The following is a 22,098-nucleotide window of genomic DNA, read 5'->3' on the forward strand; positions in this document are numbered from 1 at the left end:
GCCAGGGAGTGCACCCTGATGCCATCTATTGGCGAAAATGGGAATTAGCGCTGTCTCAGACAATGCACAGAGCTCTCGGAGTCAAATGTATTCTTTTTCTTGGTAATTATAAGCTATTACTGTATGATTTAATGTTATAAAGCGCTAGTAGTAAATTATTATGACTGGTATGAACTCCAGGGTAATAAATGTAAATATTCTTAAATACTAAATGATTTCGGTAAAAAGGTGGTAGGGGAACGCCCCACTCTTGGTGATACGAGCATAGCTAGAGGTAGCTGGAGACACAGGGACTGAACAATGGAATGGCCTGGGGAGTGTTGACGTGAGTGGACGTGCGTAACTGTGCTCACGCAAAAGTGATTGTGCAGCAGCGAAGAGGCGAATATCGTCGCCGTTTGTGGAGTGGAACGCGACGAATGGTTGTCGAAGCCGTCTCTATGCCACTGGGGCTGAGTGTAAGAGTTCCTGCGCCCAGATTCTATGGCGGACGCGCAGTAGCTTATACGAGTGCTACAGCTCGTAGTTCCAGCCGCCATTAAGGGCACGAGGCGTGAAGAGGAAGAGCTGCGTTAGCCACATGCATATCACCACCAGCACCGACACGTCTACCCAAGGCAAGACTGCTTGCAATTGTTAAATCGAACTTTGTATACATGTAAAAGGAGAATACCAGTTTTCTTTTGTGCAAGTGCAGAATACAGAATATAGTAATGAGCAAAATTACGACGCATGTTGTTCCTTGTAAAGTGTAGTAACCTGAAACATAGTGTAGTGAAATCAGACTGAGGCCACCATCGCCTCTTTCATTTACAATTCTTTTGGTTGTAGAATACTTTAGCGTTTAAGAATGTAGAAAAGAGCAATGGTCACACCAGAATGAGTCGCCTATTTATAGTTACTTAAATTTTTCTGAGTAACCTTTCAAGTAAAGTCACTTAACTAATTCTATAGCAATTGTCCAAAGAGTAATATCCCAAAATCATTAAATAAGTTGAAGGGTAGAAGTCTGTTAACCTAAGTAGCTTAAATTGTCTTGGTGGTAATTACCAAACCAACTCACAGAAATTGAGAGAGTATTTGCTTTGTAGAATCACCTAGAATGATCAGAAATAGTAATATTCAGAATTAAGTTTAAAATTCAACTCAAGGCGTTTCACTTTGAAACGAGCCAAAAAATTGATTTATTCTTTTGCTCCTTCAGAGCTGGCGACCGTAGTTATAAGTATTTTCAGGAGGATTCGACGGTAAGTCTGCTGCTCTCGTCGTGCTGATAGGATTATCTACTGCTGCTAGCAGTGGTGATTGGATACATAAGCTCACTACCAAGTTAAGTGGGTCAGGTAGGCAGTGTTACCGTGTGAACTGTAGGGCACTGTAGGCCGTGGATCGAACCCGTTCAATCATCACAGCTCTTTGAGAAATAGTCCGGTTAGGAGTGTACTAATCCAATAGGTAAATACTGGCGAGTAACGGTCAGAAATGTATACGCAAGTGAATTTAGCAAGGTCCATGTAGCACCTAGTTAATGTGGTGTAATGGCGAGGGTAGGAGTGGAGTAAAAGTGAGCTGAGCTTGTGGCAGCTGTGCTGTCTTCAAAGATTAATAACGCCAGAATTCACTACTAACTCTCACCATTAGGGCTGAGCTATTTACGGTTAAAATACGTAGCAGTAAGCGCAAAGGCGTGACAGCTACAAGTCCGTATTGGCTTTATACATACGGAAGTAGGAAGCGGGTCATTCTGTCAGTGGAGGGGTTAAAACAACGGAGTCACTTGAGAACATACCCCGTTTACTGATGGAAAGATTCGGCGGTTCGGTCACAAATTAAAGTATAGATCAGTATCGGCATGGTTGGTCGGGAAAGAAAATCTCGTTCCGCATCTTTAACACTGGCCACTGGTTCCATCACAATCTAGCTCATGACAGCAGCTTCATAATATTCTGAAAGTCGTAGACAGACTATATCGCTCATTATCGTCGAAACGTAGCAACGTGTTTCCAGACTGACACGAAACAAATGACGCACATGTACTTTTTCCGGACCCTAACAGGAGGACAGTGAAACTAAACAGCAAAATTTAATATTACAGTCTACAAAGCTAATAACGTGACTGCAAAATTTCAGATTTTTTTTAACTACCTGTAACGAAGTAATACCTGATAAAGCTGCACTGATATTCTGTCAGATCTTGATAATATTTCATATTGGCGCGAACATTGGCAGCTTCCGTCAAATATTCTAAAACATAAAACTGTGCCTTTTGAAAAACGAAAAAGAAACCTAGTAGCCTATGACTACAGTATCAGTGATTCACAAATGGAATCAGTCAACTCATACAAATGTCTGTGTGTAAAAATTTGTTGGGGTATGAAATGGCATGGTCACATAGGCTCGGTCAAACGTAAAGGAGGTGGCAGACGCAGCTCACCGATAGTATACTAGGAAACTGGAGTCAATCTACAAACCTTGTAGCTTACAAAACACTGGTGCACCCCTAGAGAACATTGTGTGTGGGACCCATACCACATAGGACTAACAGGGAATACTGAATGTATACAGAGAAGGGCAGCACGAACAGGCACCGGTTTGTTTGGCACATACGGGAGAAGCTGAACAATCTGAACTGGCAGACGTTTGAAGATAGACGCAAACTTCCCTGCTAAAGCCTACTTACAACAGTAATATCACAAATTGAGTCCGCCTTGACGCAAAACACCGTGTTACTCGTTTATTTCTTTATCATCCCAAACTAGTTTCGGCGACAAATATCACCATCATCAGTGGGGTTTTTTTAATCTAAAACATGCAGAAAAATGGTATGGTTGTACAACCACAGTAAAACATTATTACATTTTTACAAATCGTCTTTTGAAATATTGTTTTATATTGATACTTTCATACTACCTTATTTATTGTATGCTACAGCATGTTTATAAGCAATTATTGGCGCTGTTTGTGACATATTTTCTGCGCACTTTTTTCTGTTGCCTTCTTTTTATTTAGCGAACATCGTGTCATCTGCAACCATGTGAGCGGCTGTTAGTAAACAAATACTCAACGGTGAACTTCGTACATCAGCAGTATAGGCTATACTGGGGATTGTGGTAGTGTTGTGGAAACCAGTTAATTTGGTGTGTATTTAGCTGTTGCTTAGCTATTCATGTACTCACGTTCGTTGGATGGTGTGTGGTTGCTTTTTACACAGAAAAAACAAAACTTTTGCACTTTGTTTCTGATCCAGAATATTACACCATCTTGCTGTTCGCGCGTGTCGCGAGATCCGTATCGCAAGTGGCGAGAAAGGCTATGAAAAACTGTAGCGCGAATTACGACGACTTCTGTTCACTATTTATGACTCTGTGTGTGATGGGGAAGTGGTTCTTTTGCGTGTGTGCTTTCTGTTCTGTCCTCGGTGAGTTCTCTCAGAGCGGTAAAGAGTGTGTTGTTGCAGAGAGTTGTGTTTTCACTTGTTACATATTTCCCTTCGACTATGGCCTTTTGTATGTGGTAATTTTCTTCTATTGTCAGTTGTCGGTATAAACTGTTGCTGTTTCTCAGAATGCGTAGATCGTTTTCGATATTAGTGGGGTTACGGTTTTTGTTTATTAGATGTTCTGCAAATTGTGCTGTCACTTCTTAGAGCTCTCATGTGCTCTGTGTAACTCGTTCGGAAATTTCTGCTTGTTTGTCCTATGTAGTGGGCCTGACAAGAGTTGCAAGTGAGTTGATATATTCCAGCGTTGCTGAATTTGTCTGAGGTTTTTCTTACTGGTCTTAGTCTTCTCTGAACTGTATTGTTTGTTCTGAATGTTATTGGGATCCCTTGCCTTTTTAAGATTTTCCAATTCTATGTGATATTTTTTATTGCATGTCAGCGTGTACCATCTCTCTCTTATTCTGGATCAGAAACAAAGTGCAAAAGTTTTGTTTTTTCTGTGTAAAAAGCAACCACACACCATCCAACGAACGTGAGTACACGAATAGCTAAGCAACAGCTAAATACACACCAAAATAACTGGTTTCCTCAACACTACCACAACCCCAAGTATATACTGCTGACATACGAAGTTCACCGTTGAGTATTTGTTTACTAACAACCGCTCACATGGTTGCAGATGACATGATGTTCGCTAAATAAAAAGAAGGCAACAGAAAAAAGTGCACAGAAAATATGTCACAAACAGCGCCAACAATTGCTTAAAACATGCTGTAGCATACAATAAATAAGGCACTACGAAAGTATCAATATAAAACAATATTTCAAAAGACGATTTGTAAAAATGTAATAATGTTTTACTGTGGTTGTACAACCATACCATTTTTCTGCATGTTTTAGATTTAAAAAAAAACACGGATGATGGTGATATTTGTCGCCGAAACTAGTTTGGGATAATAATGAAATAAACGAATAACACGCTGTTTTGCATCAAGGCGGACTCAATTTGTGATATTACTGTTTTTCTATGCAAACACGGACGAAATGGAAAGGTTCTAAGATAATATTAATGCCTACTTACAATGTTATAAGAACCAGAGTTACGCGAGAGTTCTTTAAGCAGACTGCTCATGCTCCATAGGCAAATGGAACAGGAAGAACTTAGTACAATGGGAAGTACCTGTGGCATGAAGTTCACAGTGGTTAAACGTCTAGGAGTGGTAGATCATGTCATGGAGAACAACGTTTGTTAGAAACAAGATGTTCGCTGTTGCTTCCGGCGTCAATGACGAACACAATGGAACTCTGGCCCACTTCTCACTTGGTGTTCGTGAACGCCTGAATGAACTGTTCTCTTGCCAATGGATAGGACGTGGGTCTCCAAATTCACCAGTCCTTTATACCCGGCCGCCTAACAGATCCAACCTGTCGACGACGACGCTCTGTGAGCAAATGTGCCTCAAGCCTTCCAGCATATGACACTGCAGCTGTTAAAGCGGATGAGATGGAGGACGTGGAGGTTACCTGAACTGTGCAGGAATAATGGTTGTGCACGTACGGAAGTTAAGGACAAATGACTGTGTCATTGAAGTTACAAGCGTGTAAAGGACTTTCTGGAGACCCAGTATATGAGAGGAAAGTTCCTGCAACGGCGCACAGCAAGCTGGATGTTTCAGTGAAGCCAGTGTGGCGTACAGCAATTCTAATATAGTGATCATATGCCAAAGGCGTTGTCAACAGTGTCGCGTCGCCCACAACGAACCGAGCACTGGTTATCACACGACTATCCCACGTGCCCACTTGTGATGCTACACCCTCCAGATGTGACAAACCATTAGCGCCATATCAGAACTAGGTCAGTTAGAGATTAACAGATCTTGAGACTAGCAATTTCATTAATTAATTTCTACCTTAATTATATTCGTGGTTTTATGGGTATCGCGAGAGCAAACGAGGGATACCAAGTATACAGTATAAATTTTTGCTGGTCGTAACGGCTATTAACTCGGGTACTGATAATTTTCGCCAAGATGGCGTTTTAAGTTGTACGAGAAATCTATCAGTAAAGTTTGAAAGGTCCACCTCACAAGAATACCCCAGACAGGTGCCTGTGCAGCGGTTCTGCGTGTTAGGAGAAGTCAGTGTCTGGCAACCTAACCCAGCTAAGCAACCTGCCTAAAACTGTGTAGATGAGCACGGGTAGGTTGGCTACGAAAAGTAGAGGACTCTGCACGGTCGGTCATTTTCTTTGAAACCCACTGTTTTAGTAATCCCCACAGCAAGAGGTCTGCCTCGCTCGAACCAGAGTTCAAAAAATGGCTCTGAGCACTCTGGGTCTTAACATCTGTGGTCATCAGTCCCCTAGAACTTAGAACTACTTAAACCTAACTAACCTAAGGACATCACACACATCCATGCCCGAGGCAGGATTCGAACCTGCGACCGTAGCGGTCACGCGGTTCCAGACTGAAGCGCCTAGAACCCCACAGCCACACCGGTCGGCCGAACCCGAGTCCTTCCTGCTATTAAGACGCGCTTCCACGACTCCAGACCACATGGTTCTACCGTTTATGGGCCATGTTGAGACAGTATAACTGAGTACTACAGATGCCATAAAGTTTAATAACAGATCAGCGGATAGTTGGAGAAATAGCTAATGACCTCCTCCTGTTGTAGGGGCTCCTACTCATTATCAGTGCACTCAGAAACAACGTCTTGACTGACCTCCAAGTAGTGGCTGAAATGCTTTCGCCAGGCCTAAAAGCGAAATTCCACACTACAGGAAAGAATTTCCACTAGCGTTCTACAAATTTTGCTATGAGCTTGTCCATACATCTGATTCGACAACTCAGTGTCTTCATGTTACTAAACGAATTATTATCAGCATCTTTGGTTACTATTGCATAATGGTCTCTTTTCCCGCACATAGACATATTCGCTCGCCAAGAACACATATTTCTAACATTTCTGTGGAGTCTTGAGTACTATTTGTTTCTGCCACATCTGCAAACTCCACGTCCTGTTGAGTTATCAGTTTGTCAGGTCCCGCCATTGCATTGTCTCCAACCTTGCCAGCCAACGATATGTGCTGGGTGTCCGTCCAGTCCGTCTGGGTACACAATAGTGCCTGGGACGCCTTTGTCCAGTGTGGAGCCTGTACCCTTGCGTTTTGTCAATGTGGCCAGAGGTCCTCTCATACAGATACACCACGTGCTGACATCAGAGCCTGTGGCGTGGAATTAAAGATGGCGTGAATATGTTCCTCCGAAGAAATGGTCGTGTATAAGTTTAGAGTGCTCTGGGTACTGAAAGGGTGTGATGAAAAAGTCGGCGAAGAAGTACTATCCAGATATGTGAGATGGGCAACACGGCAATCGAACGTGCAGGTCTTCAAGCTTTGGAGAAGGTTTGCAAGTCAGTTATTGTTGCCATGTGGAGTTTTCCGTTAGGCAAGGGGGAGCGAGCAGTACTCCAGGCTCTACAGCTCCGTGATGTAGAGTTGTGTTCAGATTCTCCTCAGTTGAGGAGATAGTGACGATGCATCCACATCACTGACATCCCCATGCCGTGGCTACATTTATGACTACAGCTACGTCTACATCTACACTCTGCAAGCTCCTCATGGTGTGTAAGACAGCGTGACACATGCTACTGCAACATTCCATCTTTACGGCTTTAAAGAGTATCTCTCTCGCTCACCCTCAATTAGGAGTTTTATTTTTTTTCATTTTCTGTCCTCCCAGTGTGTGGTTTTTCGTGGCTGACCAGACATTGTCTCCCTTTTTTTTTTTTTGGTCGTCAGTCTACTGACTGATTTGATGCGGCCCGCCACGAATTCCTTTCCTTTTCTTCATCTCAGAGTAGCACTTGCAACCTACGTCCTCATTTATTTGCTTGACGTATTCCAATCTCTGTCTTCCTCTACAGTTTTTGCTCTCTACAGCTCCCTCTAGTACCATGGAAGTCATTCCCTCATGTCTTAGCAGATGTCCTATCATCCTGTCCCTTCTCCTTATCAGTGTTTTCCACATATTCCTTTCCTCTCCGATTCTGCGTAGTACCTCCTCATTCCTTACCTTATCAGTCCACCTAATTTTCAACATTCGTCTATGGCACTACATCTCAAATGCTTCGATTCACTTCTGTTCCGGTTTTCCCACAGTCCATGTTTCACTACCGTACAATGCTGTACTCCAGACGTACATCCTCAGAAATTTCTTCCTCAAATTAATGCCGGTATTTGATATTAGTAGACTTCTCTTGGCCAGAAATGCCTTTTTTGCCATAGCGAGTCTGCTTTTGATGTCCTCCTTGCTCCTTCCGTCATTGGTTATTTTACTGCCTAGGTAGCAGAATTACTTAACTTCATTGACTTCGTGACCATCAATCCTGATGTTAATTTTCTCGCTGTTCTCATTTCTATTACTTCTCATTACCTTCGTCTTCCTCCGATTTACTCTCAAACCATACTGTGTACTCATTAGACTGTTCATTCCGTTCAGCAGATCATTTAATTCGTCTTCACATTCACTCAGGATAGCAATGTCATCAGCAAATCGTATCATTGATATCCTTTCACGTTGTATTTTAATTCCAGTCCTGAATCTTTCTTTTATTTCCATAATTGCTTCCTCGATGTACAGATTGAAGAGTAGGGGCACTTCGTTCTTGATCGTCCACTCTTATTATTCCCTCTTGGTTGTTGTACATATTGTATATGACCCGTCTCTCCCTATAGCTTACCCCTACTTTTTTCAGTATCTCGAACAGCTTGCACCATTTTATATTGTCGAACGCTTTTTCCAGGTCGACAAATCCTATGAAAGTGTCTTGATTTTTCTTTAGCCTTGCTTCCATAATTAGCCGTAACGTCAGAATTGCCTCTCTCGTCCCTTTACTTTTCCTAAAACCAAACTGATCGTCACCTAGCGCATTCTCAATTTTCTTTTCCATTCTTCTGTATATTATTCTTGTAAGCAGCTTCGATGCATGAGCTGTTAAGCTGATTGTGGGATAATTCTCGCACTTGTCAGCTCTTGCCGTCTTCGGAATTGTGTGGATGATGCTTTTCCGAAAGTCAGATGGTATATCGCCAGACTCATATATTCTACACACCAACGTGAATAGTCGTTTTGTTGCCACTTCCCCCAATGATTTTAGAAATTCTGATGGAATGTTATCCATCCCTTCTGCCTTATTTGACCGTAAGTCCTCCAAAGCTCTTTTAAATTCCGATTCTAATACTAGACCCCTATCTCTTCTAAATCGACCCCTGTTTCTTCTTCTATCACATCAGACAAATCTTCACCCTCATAGAGGCTTTCAATGTATTCTTTCCACCTATCTGCTCTCTCCTCTGCATTTAACAGTGGAATTCCCGTTGCACTCTTAATGTTACCACCGTTGCTTTTAATGTCACCAAAGGTTGTTTTGACTTTCCTGTATGCTGAGTCTGTCCTTCCGACAATCATATCTTTTTCGATGTCTTCACATTTTTCCTGCAGCCATTTCCTCTTAGCTTTCCTGCACTTCCTATTTATTTCATTCCTTAGCGACTTGTATTTCTGTATTTCTGATTTTCCCGGAACATGTTAGTACTTTCTCCTTTCATCAATCAACTGAAGTATTTCTTCTGTTACCCATGGTTTCTTCGCAGCTACCTTCTTTGTACCTAGGTTTTACTTCCCAACTTCTGTGATGGCCATTTTTAGAGATGTCCATTCCTCTTCAACTGTACTGCCTACTGCGCTATTCCTTATTGCTGTATCTATAGCGTTAGAGAACTTCAAACGTATCTCGTCATTCCTTAGTACTTCCGTATCCCACTTCTTTGCGTATTGATTCTTCCTGACTAATGCTTTGAACTTCAGCCTACTCTTCATCACTACTATATTGTGATCTGAGTCTATATCTGCTCCTGGGTACGCCTTACAATCCAGTATCTGATTTCGGAATCTCTGTCTGACCATGATGTAATCTAATTGAAATCTTCCCGTATCTCCCGGCCTTTTCCAAGTATACCTCCTCCTCTTGTGATTCTTGAACAGAGTATTCGCTATTACTAGCTGAAACTTGTTACCTAACTCAATTAGTCTTTCTCCTCTTTCATTCCTTGTCCCAAGCCCATACTCTCATGTAACCTTTTCTTCTACTCCTTCCCCTACAACTGCATTCCAGTCGCCCATGAGCCGTGGTCTAGGGGTAGCGTCTTTGATTCATAATCAAAACGTCTTCGGCCCCGGGTTCGATCCCCGCCACTGCCTAAATTTTGATAAATAATCAGCATTGGTGCCCGAAGACTTCCGGCATAAGAAGTCAGCCTCATTCTGCCAACGGCCTTGTCAAAGAGGGCGGAGGAGCGGATAGAGGTTCAGGGCACTCTCTTGTCCTAGGGGTGGGAAATTGCCCCTAAAGGCGGAAGAATCAGCAATGATCAACGACATGAGGATGCAGAAGGCAATGGAAACCACTGCATTAAAGACACGAAACGTGTATTCACAGGACATGTGGCCTGTAATTGAAGAAGTGCCATGATGATCTCTCCATTGGCAAAAGATTCCGGAATAGTCCCCCATTCGGATCTCCGGGAGGGGGCTGCCAAGGGGGAGGTTACCATGAGAAAAAGATTGAATAATCAACGAAAGGATAACGTTCTACGAGTCGGGGCGTGGAATGTCAGAAGCTTGAACGTGGTAGGGAAACTAGAAAATCTGAAAAGGGAAATGCAAAGGCTCAATCGAGATATAGCAGGGGTCAGTGAAGTGAAGTGGAAGGAAGACAAGGATTTCTGGTCAGATGAGTGTCGGGTAATATCAACAGCAGCAGAAAATGGTATAACAGGTGTAGGATTCGTTATGAATAGGAAGGTAGGGCAGAGGGTGTGTTACTGTGAATAGTTTAGTGACCGGGTTGTTCTATTCAGAATCGACAGCAGACCAACACCGACAACGATAGTTCAGGTATACATGCCGACGTCGCAAGCTGAAGATGAACAGATAGAGAAAGTGTATGAGGATATTTGAAGGGTAATGCAGTATGTAAAGGGGGACGAAAATCTAATAGTCATGGGCGACTGGAATGCAGTTCTCCTAGTCCAGTAAAACGTGTATGATATCTAGGCACCTTCGCTACATATGTCAGTGCCTTTTTACTTTTTTCAATCGTGTGAGCTCCATTATTAATTTATTTGTGACTCTTCCTCAAAATATACTTAATTAATTGAGTATGTAGTCGACTCCTCTTTAAGTACAGTTGTGCTACCACATTCAGTCGTAAATCTGTCACCACATCTAATCTATTCCACTGTGATTTTAGAGAAATTCACGGTCAGGGCAAGGAGTGAGGTAGTTTGTACTGGTTTCCAAGCAACACAGATGGGAATGCGGTCCCAACTTTTCCCACACAGGAGCCCAATTTAATTCTGGTGGTGGAGCTCAAGAGCCAGGTTCGACTGCCGATCCACCATGTTCAGACTGTGTCAACACAAAGCTATCGTAACAACACGCAAGCATGCTGTTTGGGCACTGGTACTGACTGCTGAATTACTAGCCTACGTTGACCTAGCGACATTTGCAGTTTGCTTTTTTTTTTCTTGGGCCCACACCATGTGCTACACCTGCTCAGCTTAACAGGGACGACTCCACTACAAACGTGGACTGGCTGTCAACTTCTCAGGAAATGTATGTGGTTGCTCCATGATGTCCTATCCGCCACTATGGACTTGGCAATCACCAGAACAGCTGTTTTGTACAACTAAGGTCTAGCTTTAATTTGAAGCCCATTTTATTATGAATTTTGTTTCGCAGATAAATAGCTTGTTATCTAGTTTCAACAGAAGACAAAGAACAAACGTGGTTGTCTATCAGACAGAAAATCACTCCTTTCATGATACATGCTTTACATACGTAAACTTCACCCATGACATTTCGGCTGCACAACTGCCAGACATCTTCAGGTGAGCCGAATGAGGACTGACAAAGACGTTCTCCGCTCTATCTTATATAGTGCGCTGATGGTACTGCCACACATGCATTGAAATCGTGGAAACAGAAGGACCATACCGCCCAGCAGCAGCTCGAGAAGAAGATGCGAGAAGAGTTCGATACCTGCGGCCAGCGACAATACCGACGGCATCTGAGTCTTGCAGTTCCACCACCGAGGGCGCTGCTGCTGGGCGGTGTGGTCCTTCTGTCTCCGTGATTTCAATGCATGCGTGGCAGTACCATCAGCACACTATATAAGATGGAGCGGAGAACTTATTTGTATCCATCCTCACCTGACGCATCCACCAGCACCTTCACCAGCACCACCTCCTTCTCTCTACCCAGCGTGGCTTTCGACCATCCTTCTCTACCAATGACCTTCTCGTTCACCTCACCCACCTCCTCTCACAACAACTAAATTCCCGTCGCTCAACCATCTTCCTCTTTCTCGACCTTGAACGTGCCTACGACCGTGTATGGCATTCCAGTCTCCTCTTCAAGCTCAAAACCTTCGCCCTTCCTACTAACTAAGTCCGTATGATCGCCTCCTTCCATTCTCACTGTCCTTCCTACGCCACCATCCATAACACGGGTTCCTACACCTTCCACCCCTCCGCCAGTGTGCCCCAAGGTTCTGTCCTCTCCCCTCTTCTCTAATTTCTTTACACTGCAGACATGCCACCACCTTCACACCCTTACACCTTCTCCAATACGCCAATGACAACGCCTTCCTTGCCCTCACCCCCAACCTGCAACGCTCCCAGCACCTTCTCCAATCCCATCTTGACTGGTTCACCACTTGATGTAAACAGTGGATGCTCAAGGTCAATCCTTCCAAAACTCAGAAGATCATTGTAGACAAAAGCACCCCTCCCTACCATTTCCTAGATTTTTATCTTACTGTCTACAGCCATCCTATCAACCTCCCCCAACCCTCCAGTACCTTGGTGTCATCCTTGACCGTCACCTTTACTGGACCCCCAATCTCTGGATGATCCAAGCTAAGGCACACTCCCGACTCCATCTCCTCAAGCTCCTTTCTGGCCGCACATGGGGTCTGGACCCGTCCACAGTTCTCCACACCTATAAATCACTCATCCGCCCCATCCTCTGTTTACCCATCCTGCCTGGATCTCCGCCCCTCCTACCTTCTACAAGTCCCTTCGAATTCTATAACGCCATGCACTCCACCTCGCCTATCGCATCCGCCTCGCATCCACCACATGGATCCTCTGTGACTTAATTCCTTTTCCATACCACCTCCTCTTTCTTGAACGGATACGGATCCTTTACACCTCCCATACACTTGATCTGCCTCACCCACTTGTCTCTTCCATCCTTTCCTCCCCCATCCGCTGCCATGCCTATACACCTGGATCCCACCCGCTCTCCATCTTACCATAATCCATACCCTTGCCCAAGGTGGTTTCCGCCAACTTCCCCTCCCAGATAATGCCCTTGTCCCCTCAATCTAACCCTCCTACCAGTTTTGAATCCTCCCCTTCCTACTCCTGCGTTTTTCCTCCAGGGTAACTTCTTTCCCTTCTCTCCCTCCCCACTTCCTCTCTCCTCTCTCCCTCTCCTCCCCCTCCCTGGGCTTCCACACACCCCATACCCTCTCCCCTCTCCCTCCCATCTTCTCTCCACCTGGTATCTCTCGCCCCCTCCCCCCTACCCTGCCGTATTTCCCTGCAGTAGGCCCCCCTTTTTCTTCGTGCAACAGGGTGTTTATAGAGCGCCGAAGGTCACCATCATTGTGTTAGTTTTTTTCTTCATCTTAGTGCAATGGTGTTTCTTTGTCAGTGCTCCTACATTCATGTGTTCAACCATCTGTCTACGTTTGTGCACTAAGCTGAACTTCCCTGTGCGACCAGTGCCTTCCATGAATGACTTCAGTTCTTTTTCATTTGTCTGTCTCCTGTTTTTATGTCTCCTGATTTTATGTCTTCATGTTTCTTGTAATTTTTTTTTCTGTGGCCGAAGAGCTGCATGGATAGGCCGCTGCCAGCCTACCTTTTGTAAAGGTTTAAAATAACAAGAAAGAAAAAAAGTCCTTGTTTGGCACACCTGAAGATGGCCGGCAGTTGTTTGACCGAAATATCGTGGAATGAAGTTTACGACGACTGGCTGCAATTCCAAAATCTCTTTGAACAGTTGATTCGCTGGGAAAATTTTAAATTTTACATGTGTTACATATTCTGCCATAAGTTAGTATTACATATTATCTGCTCAAAAGTATCTGGACACCTATTGGTGGACATTAATATGAAGTGTGTCCATAATTCGCCTTTATGATGGCTTGAACTCTGCTTGAGAAAGTTTCAAAGAGGTATCCGAACGTCTCTGGAGGTAGCACATTCTTCCTCAACCGCTAAAATCAGAGAAGTGGACGTTCTAACTAACCCTAAAGGTGTTCCATTGGTATAGGTCAGGACTATTAGCAAGCCAGTCTATTTCAGCAATGTTATTGTCCACGGACCATTGTCTTACAGATGCTGCTTTATGACAGGATGCATTGTTGTGCTAATACACACAGTCCGCAGCTTGTGGTCTAGTGACTAGTGTTGCTGGCTCTCGAACATGGGGTCTCGGGTTAGATTCCCGACCGGGTTGGGGACTTTCTCTGACTGGGTATTGGGTGTTGGTGTTTTCATTATCATCATCATTCGTGACAGTGGCAAGACTGGACTGTGTAGAAACTGGAACTTTGTACAGGCGCTGATGACTGTGCAATCGAGTGCCCCACAAACCAAACATCGTCTAATACACACAGTCGTCGTCTCCCAACCGTTCCTCTACTGTACACAGTGCACAATGCTGTAAAATGTGTTAATACTCTTCTGCATTTGGCGTTTCCTTAAGCGCAATAAGGGGACCACATCATTACCACCTTCTCTGTACCTCACTGTTGGCACTACATGAGGGCATCTAATGTTTTTCAGACTTTCTCCTACTCAAACCTTTCCGTCGGATTGCCGTAGGGTGTAGCGTGATTCATTATTTAAAATCATTCAATTCCGATCATTCAATATCCGGTGGCGCTCCACTTGACGCCTCCCCAAGTGTCGCCTAGCACTGACTGCAGAGATGTGTGGGTTATGACGACCTGCTTGACCATTGTAAGCCATTCTTTTTCATACCTTGTGCACAGTCATTGTGCTAGATGGATTGCTGGTAGCACTCTGGAACTCACGGGCGATTCCTTTTGTTGATTTTATGCGGTTTTTTACAGCTGCATTTCACAATGCTCGACGGTTGCTGTCCACCAGTTCATTTGGTCTGCGTAGGGTTGGTTTAGTTATAGTTGTTCCTTCACGTGTCCACTTCACAGTGGCATTACCAACAACCGACGTGGGCAGCTTTAGAATGATTGAAATATCCATGATATACTTATTGCTCAGGTGAAATCGGATTACTAATCCCTGTGAGATGTCATTGAGCTCTCATGATCGAATCATGCTGCTGTTACAGATTCTCTACTAACAATACAATACTCACCATCTCCAATTATAGTGGCGGGTCTGCCTGTCGTGACATCTAGTGATAAATTTCCTATTACAAGGCGTGTTTTTTAAGTAAGGTCTGTTTGAACATAAGTACACAACGAAAGGTTATTTCAAAAAAGTAAATTTATTTTCAGAAACTACATACTTCACTCTATTTTTCGACATAGTTGCCAAGTTTGTTGAAACATGTATCATAACTCTCAACGAATTTTAAAATACCCTCTTCATAAAAACTTGCCGCCTTCTCCGATAACCAAGAGTTCACTGCCGTTTTCAAATCCTTGTCATCATTGTAACGGTTGCCACTGAGGTGTTGTTTGAGGTGGAGGAACAGATGGTAATCGCTCGGCGCAAGATCGGGACTGTAGGGTGGATGGGTGGGTGGTCTGAAACTTCCCAGCCAAAACTGTCCAATAAATCGAGTGTCTGACCTACAGTGTGAGGTCTTGCACTGTCATGGAGAAGGACAATTCCCTTTGTCAGCGTGCCGCGTCTTTTGTTTTGAATCGCTCTGTGTAGCTTTCTCAGGGTTTGGCAGTATGCTTCTGCATGAAGTCGACCAACAAAACACAGTGCCTATCCCAAAACACCGACGCCCTGATTTTGCGATGGGACAGTGTCTGTTTGGCCTTCACCTTCACTGGCGAGTATGTGTGTTGTGTGTCTCCATTCCTTGCTCTGTTGCTTCGATTCGGGCGTGATATGCGAAACCCATGTTTCGTTTCCAGTTACGATCAGACTCAAGAAGTCGTCACCTTCTTCGTGATAACGAGTCAAGAATTTCATCACACACTCAATAAATGGTTCAAATGGCTCTAAGCACTATGTGACTTAACATCTGAAGTCATCAGTCCCCTAGATATAGACCTACTTAAACTTAACTAACCGAAGGACATCACACGCATCCATGCCCGAGGCAGGATTCGAACCTGCAACCGTAGCAGCAGCGCGGTTCCGGACTGTAGCGCCTAGAACCGCTCGGCCACCTCGGCCGGCTCACACTCAAATCTTTGGTTTTTGTGGTCCTCTGTTAGGAGTTTTGGGACCCAACAGGAGCACAGTTTCCTAAACTTTGTGATCAGAAACAATATTGTAAAGCACTGGTCACGACACATCAGGTAATTCGTTTGAGAGACCTGTTATTGTGAAGCGCCTGCTCTCACGAATCCTCGCTTCAACTGAAGCCACCAAATCGTCCGTAATCAAAGAAAGGCGACCGGAGCGGTCCTCATCTGGACGTTGTCACGGCCATCTTTGAATTCTTGTACCCACTTACGCACTTTGCTTTCACTCGTAACAGTAGCGCCGTTCACTTCGCAAATGTGTCGATGAATTTCTGCAGCAGACACGTTCCTTGCTGACAAAAACCGTTATAACTGAGCGAACCTCACACGCGGCGGGCGAGTTGATAGTCTTAAAAATTTTGAAAGACAGAACAGAACCGTAAAGGATAGCTACAGAGCTGAAACTGAGTAGAGTTGTTCCCGAGGCATGCCGGTACACGACGCTCGCGCTCGTTGCGGTATACGCGCGAACTACGAGTGCATACAATAAAACGAACCTTACTTAAAAAAACACGCCTCGTACATATGCCTGCCTGGATACTTTCAATGAAATAGGGTATTCGGCATGGCAGGTGATTAATTTTTTGTCTAGTCGGGCGTACTGTGCATTGAGTGTGAGAACTGCAGAGACGCACGCACCTTGTCGGACCATCTTGGTGACGTTGAAGTCGACGCCGCCCACGTAGCCGTGCACGATCACCTTGGTGGGGCGGCGCGGGTCGAAGACGCCGTCCAGCCGCTGCTCACCGTCTTCCAGGCGCAGCTCCACCGGCTCATCCGGGTGCTCGCTACAAAGACACGTGTCTTCACAAATAATGTTCTCCATAAACACTCACACTGAGGTGACAGAAGTCATGGGACAGCGACATGCACGTATATGGCGGTAGTATCGCGTACACAACATATAAAAGAGCAGTGCAGTGGCTGAGCTGTCATTTGTACTCAGGTGACTGATGTGGAACGGTGGCCGACGTGGCTATGACCGCGACTTTTAACGCAGGATTGTACTTGCAGATAAGCGTATGGGCCATTCCATTTCGGAAATCGTTAGATAATTCAATATTCCGAGATCCACAGTGTCAAGAGAGTGCCGAGATACCAAATTTCCTATCACAACAGACAACGCAGCAGCCTATAGCCTTCACTTAACGACCGACAGCAGCGGCGAGTTGTCTGTGGTAATAGACAAGCAACACTGCGTGAACTAACCACAGAGATCAATGTGGGATGTACGACGAACATACACGGTTGTGGCTCCATAATGATGTTGGCTGTGTTTACACGGAATGTACTAGTTCCTCTGGTCCAACTGAACAGATCACTGACTGGAAATGTTTACGTTCGGTTACTTGGAGACCATTTTCGGCCATTCGTCGATTTATGATCCTAAACAGCGATGGAATTTTTATCGATGACAGTGTGTCACGTCACCAGGCCACAGTTGTTTACGAGTGGTTTGAAGAACATTCTGGACAGTTCGAGCAAATGATCTGGCCACCCAGATCACCCGACATGAATCCCATCGAACATTTATGAGACAGAATCGAAAGGTCAGTTTTTGCACAAAATCCTGCATCGGCAACACTTTCGCAATTATGGACGGCTGTAGAGGCAGCGTGGCTCAATATTTCAGTAATGGACTTTCAACGACTTGTTGAGTCCCTGCCACGTCGACTTGCTGCATTATTACGACCAAAAGGAGTCCCGAAACGATTATCTGGTGGTATCTCATGACTTTTGTCACCTCAGAGTATATACACTGTTGAGTCACATTATTGAACCAATGTTTACTAAAATTTTCACCAAGGACACATCTGATTAAATAACTTTATAATACAGAGAGCTGCACTGCCAAACGGAAACATGAAGTGCCCAGAAGACATCATCGGTGGAACTTCGTACACGTACACGCCATCCACAAGTATTTAAATAATTTGAGATGCAATTCTGTGTGACAAATAGAACGCCCACCAGAGTACATTGGTGTTGTTCGGGTTTAGTGTTGTTACCAGGCCTGGTTGGGTATGTAAAGGCTGAGAACAGCGCCTGATGTTTAGTGATCATTGTGAAGGACACAGAGACGACACTTACTGACGACACAACTGACAATAGTTTGGTTGGTTGGTCGATTTGTGGGAAGGGACCAAACAGGGTCCCATTGGTTTAAGGAAGAATGGGGAAGGATGTTGGGCGTTCCCCTTCAAAGGAACCACCCCGGTATTTTCCTGAAGCGATTTAGGGAAATCATGGGAACCTAAATCAGGATGGACGGACGAGAGTTTGAACCGTCGTCCTCCCGAATGCGAGTTCAGTGTGCTAACCACTGCGCCACCTCGCCCATTGACAGTAGCCTGAAAGGGGCCTCAATGTGGTTCTCCATTTGGCCACATTGGCGATTGGTACAATATCCAGATTTGTGGAGCAGTGCAGTGTGACAGTGGCCCGATGTTGGCCTGCATGGGATCGTGGGACAAGCATACTCGTTGTCTAGGTACCAGCAGATCACATCTGACCACCACAAGCGAGCATTGCCATATTTTCCACCAACTATATCATAACCCCTTCATAGAGCTTGCCATCTGAGAACAAGTAGTAATGGGTTTCCTGCAACATTCTAGGTCTTCCTGCACCATTGGTGCAGCAGCTGGTCTAAGGAACTGACATTAACACAACAACAAAAATGGATGCGTTTAGAGTGGTACCATCACCAGGACACGTGGGCTTCTGATGAATTGCGCGCTGCATTGTGTGCTGAGATGAATCGTCGTTCTGCATTATTCCGGATGACCATTGTCGGTGAGTATGTTGGAGACCTGGAGACAGTTCTCATTCTTCCTGTGTTTCCGAGAGACTTATCGTCTTACTCCCGATATCACGCTGTGGGGAGCCATCAGATATGATTCCGAGGCACGGCTAGTCGCAACTGACGAAACTGTGACGTCATGATGGCGCGTCACGGACATTCTGCGTCCTCAAGTGTTAGCTCTTACCTGACAGTACCGTGGTGCCACCTTCAACGTGCAACATATGTCTCTGAACTGCCTGCATGTTTTCAGGGTACTCCTGTCGCCACCAAGATCCCCAGACCTGTGTCCAATAGAAAATGTTTGGGGCCAGCACAGATGTCAACTCCATGCCAGTGACAGTATTCAGGATATCAAGAACATTTACGACACTTGTGGGCCATCTTTCCTCAGAAGAGGATACAGCAGCTTCATGAGATCCTTCCCAACCAAAACAGTGCATGTATTGGGTCAGTGGAGGTGTAACATTATATTAAAAAGTGGGCTCATGCTGCCAAGTTCTTTGTAAATTTGACTCGCTGTTGTAATCACTGAAATAACACTAAATACCCTCTCAACCTGCGAATGTTTATTTTGCTTCCTCCTCCCCTGCTGGGTGCTTCACTTGTTTTTTGTCTGGCAGTGTACGAGGTGCGACTATAAAGTAATGAGACTGATTTTCTTTGCAAGATGTGACAACCCTGCAGGCTTGCGTAGGTACAATATATTTGACCTTGGTCTATAAGCTGATTCTAGTCCAAGCGGCACATCGATGCAACTGCTCAGTCATGAGTTGTGCCGTAATAAGTTAACACGTGTTTGTGTCTTTCGTTACGAAAATGGAACCGCATAATATTGCGAAACGGTATGCCATTTCCTTTTGCATTAAATTGGGTGAAAACACGACGAAAACTTCCGGTAAGCTTCAGAAGGCTTTTGGAGAGGAGGTTATGTCAAGAGATCAAGTTTTTCATTGGCATTAAATGTTTAGTGGAGGCAGAACGAATGTTGAAGATGAAGACCGCAGTGGACGACCATCAATCTCACGGATGGATGTCAACTTGGCCAGGGTGCGTGAAATGGCTCTGAGCACTATGGGACTTAACATCTGAGGTCATCAGTCCCCTAGAAGTTAGAACTACTTAAACCTAACTAACCTAAGGACATCACACACATCCATGTCCGAGGCAGGATTCGAACCTGTGACTGTAGCGGTCGCGCGGTTCCAGACTGTAGCTCCTAGAACCGCTCGGCCACTCCAGCCGGCAGGTTGCGTGAACTCGTATCATCTGATCGAAGATTATCCATGAAAATGATTGCAGAAGAACCGAACATCAATCAAGAAACGGTTCGTCTAATAGTAACTGAAGATCTTGGTATGAGAAAGATTTGTGCAAAAATGGCCCCCAAAAATCTCACACCACAACAGCGAGAAACACGGGAAAATGTGGCAGTCGATCTGTTAGAGCAAACGGAAATCAATCCAGAATTGTTGAGTCGTGTTATCACTGGTGATGAAAGTTGGTTTTTTCAGTACGATCAAGAGACAAAACGCCAAAGTTCGCAATGGTGCTCAAAAGGATCACTCAGACCAAAAAAAGCTCAAGCTCGCATGTCAAAGTCAAAAGTGAAATGCATGTTTGTGTGCTTCTTTGGTTCCAAGGGAATTGTTCATAAAGGACAAACAGTTAACCAATATTACTACAAAGAAATTTTAGAAAGACTTCATAAAAGAGTTCTTCGTGTCCGTGCCAACACTGGATTTTGCATCACGATAATGCGCTATCCCATACTGCTCTGTCAGTACAGCAATTTTTAAACTCAAAACAAATTTCAGTACTATTACAGCCACCTTATTCACCGGATATGGCTCCGTGCGACTTTTTTTTTATTCCAAGAGTCAAAACGGCGGTCAAGGGACACCATTTTCAAACAACACGAGATATCCAAAAAGCTGTAACGAGGGTCTTGGAGGATATTAGAGAAGATGAGTTCCAGAAATGTTACCATCAATAGCAGAAGCGCTGGAAAATGTGTTTGCAATCAGAAGGGAACTACTTTGAAGGAGACAACACTAAACTTAACTAAAACGGTAAGCAACATTTTTTTCACATCAGTCTCATTACTTTATTGTCGCACCTCGTATGTGACGATAAACAAATGATTAGGGCTAGAATACTCTACATGATTTTAACTCTAAGAATTCAGTTTACTGGAAAGCTCCCAAAGACGTTTAGTTACAGGTTTTGTTGAGCTCTAACTCGGGAAGTCATTTATTCAGTAAAGTATTTGTTATTTGAGGGTCATTTTTAAAGTAAGAACCGATAGCGCATCGTTTTCGCGCATCCTGCCACGGTCGCCCGCTCTTGGCCAGTCTCTCACCACGCCGCCATTACGTTTGACGTCTCTGCCGGAGTTGTTTGTATTGTTATACTGCTTCGTCTGTCGCCATCAGTAATCCTGTCAATTGTGAAGTGAGCTCGGTTATTAGGTTCTCAAATGCAAAACATGTTCGTCTGGCTGAAACTCACCAGCAGCTTGTTGCAGTCTGTGGTGCTGGTGTAATGAGTGATGGTAATATGCGTAAACAGTGTAGATTGTTCAATGAAGGAAGGGAAAATGTGCATGATGAAGAACGATCTGGATGGTCTGCTGTCATGAATGAAGACTTGATACAAAAATTTGACGAGGCAGTTCGCCAAAACAGGCACTTCGCTATTAACGAGTTGCATCAGAAATTTCCACAAATTTTAAGATCAGTGGTTTTTCACATTGTCACTGACAAACTTCACTACAAAAAAAATGTGTGTGAGACGGCTGCCGAAAATGTAGACAGAAGAACACAAAACAATGTGAATGGCACGTTCTTTGTCCGATTTGGAGCGCTGTCACAAGGGTGGTGACGAGTTCTTCAGTCACATTGTGACCGGTGATGAAACGTGGATTGCGCACTACACTCCAGAGAATTAACGTCAATCCAGTGAGTGGCGTCATTCAAACTCCCAGACAAAACAACGAAAATTCAAACAAGAATCTTCAACACCGGAAATCACGGCCACGATTTTTTGGGACCGGAAAGGCATTCTTCTGTTAGACTTTTTGCCAAGTGGGATGGTAATAAATGCTGAGAGGTACTGTGAAACATTATTAACACATAGGCGCGCTATTCAAAATTGCCGCAGGGGACTGCTCTGTAGCGGCGTCGCTCTGCTTCACGACAATGTTCGTCCTCATGTTGCGGCAACAACAAAGACGCAACTCCACAGGTTTCATCGGGAATTAGTGGATCATGCACCATACAGCCCTGACTCAGCACCATCA

General features: G+C 44.4%; 1 protein-coding gene across 1 annotated transcript in view; it reads right to left on the minus strand.

Annotated features, from left to right (window-relative positions):
• Positions 1 to 22,098, minus strand: part of LOC124619773 (pancreatic triacylglycerol lipase-like) — a 249,632-nt gene that overhangs the window by 128,414 nt on the left and 99,120 nt on the right. The window contains exon 3 of the mRNA XM_047146357.1: positions 16,634 to 16,782. Within this exon, the coding sequence (XP_047002313.1) occupies positions 16,634 to 16,782 (149 nt within the window). The remainder of the gene's footprint in view (positions 1 to 16,633; positions 16,783 to 22,098) is intronic.

This window comes from Schistocerca americana, chromosome 6 (genome assembly GCF_021461395.2).
Source record: "Schistocerca americana isolate TAMUIC-IGC-003095 chromosome 6, iqSchAmer2.1, whole genome shotgun sequence".
NCBI classification, from domain to species: Eukaryota; Metazoa; Arthropoda; class Insecta; order Orthoptera; family Acrididae; genus Schistocerca; species Schistocerca americana.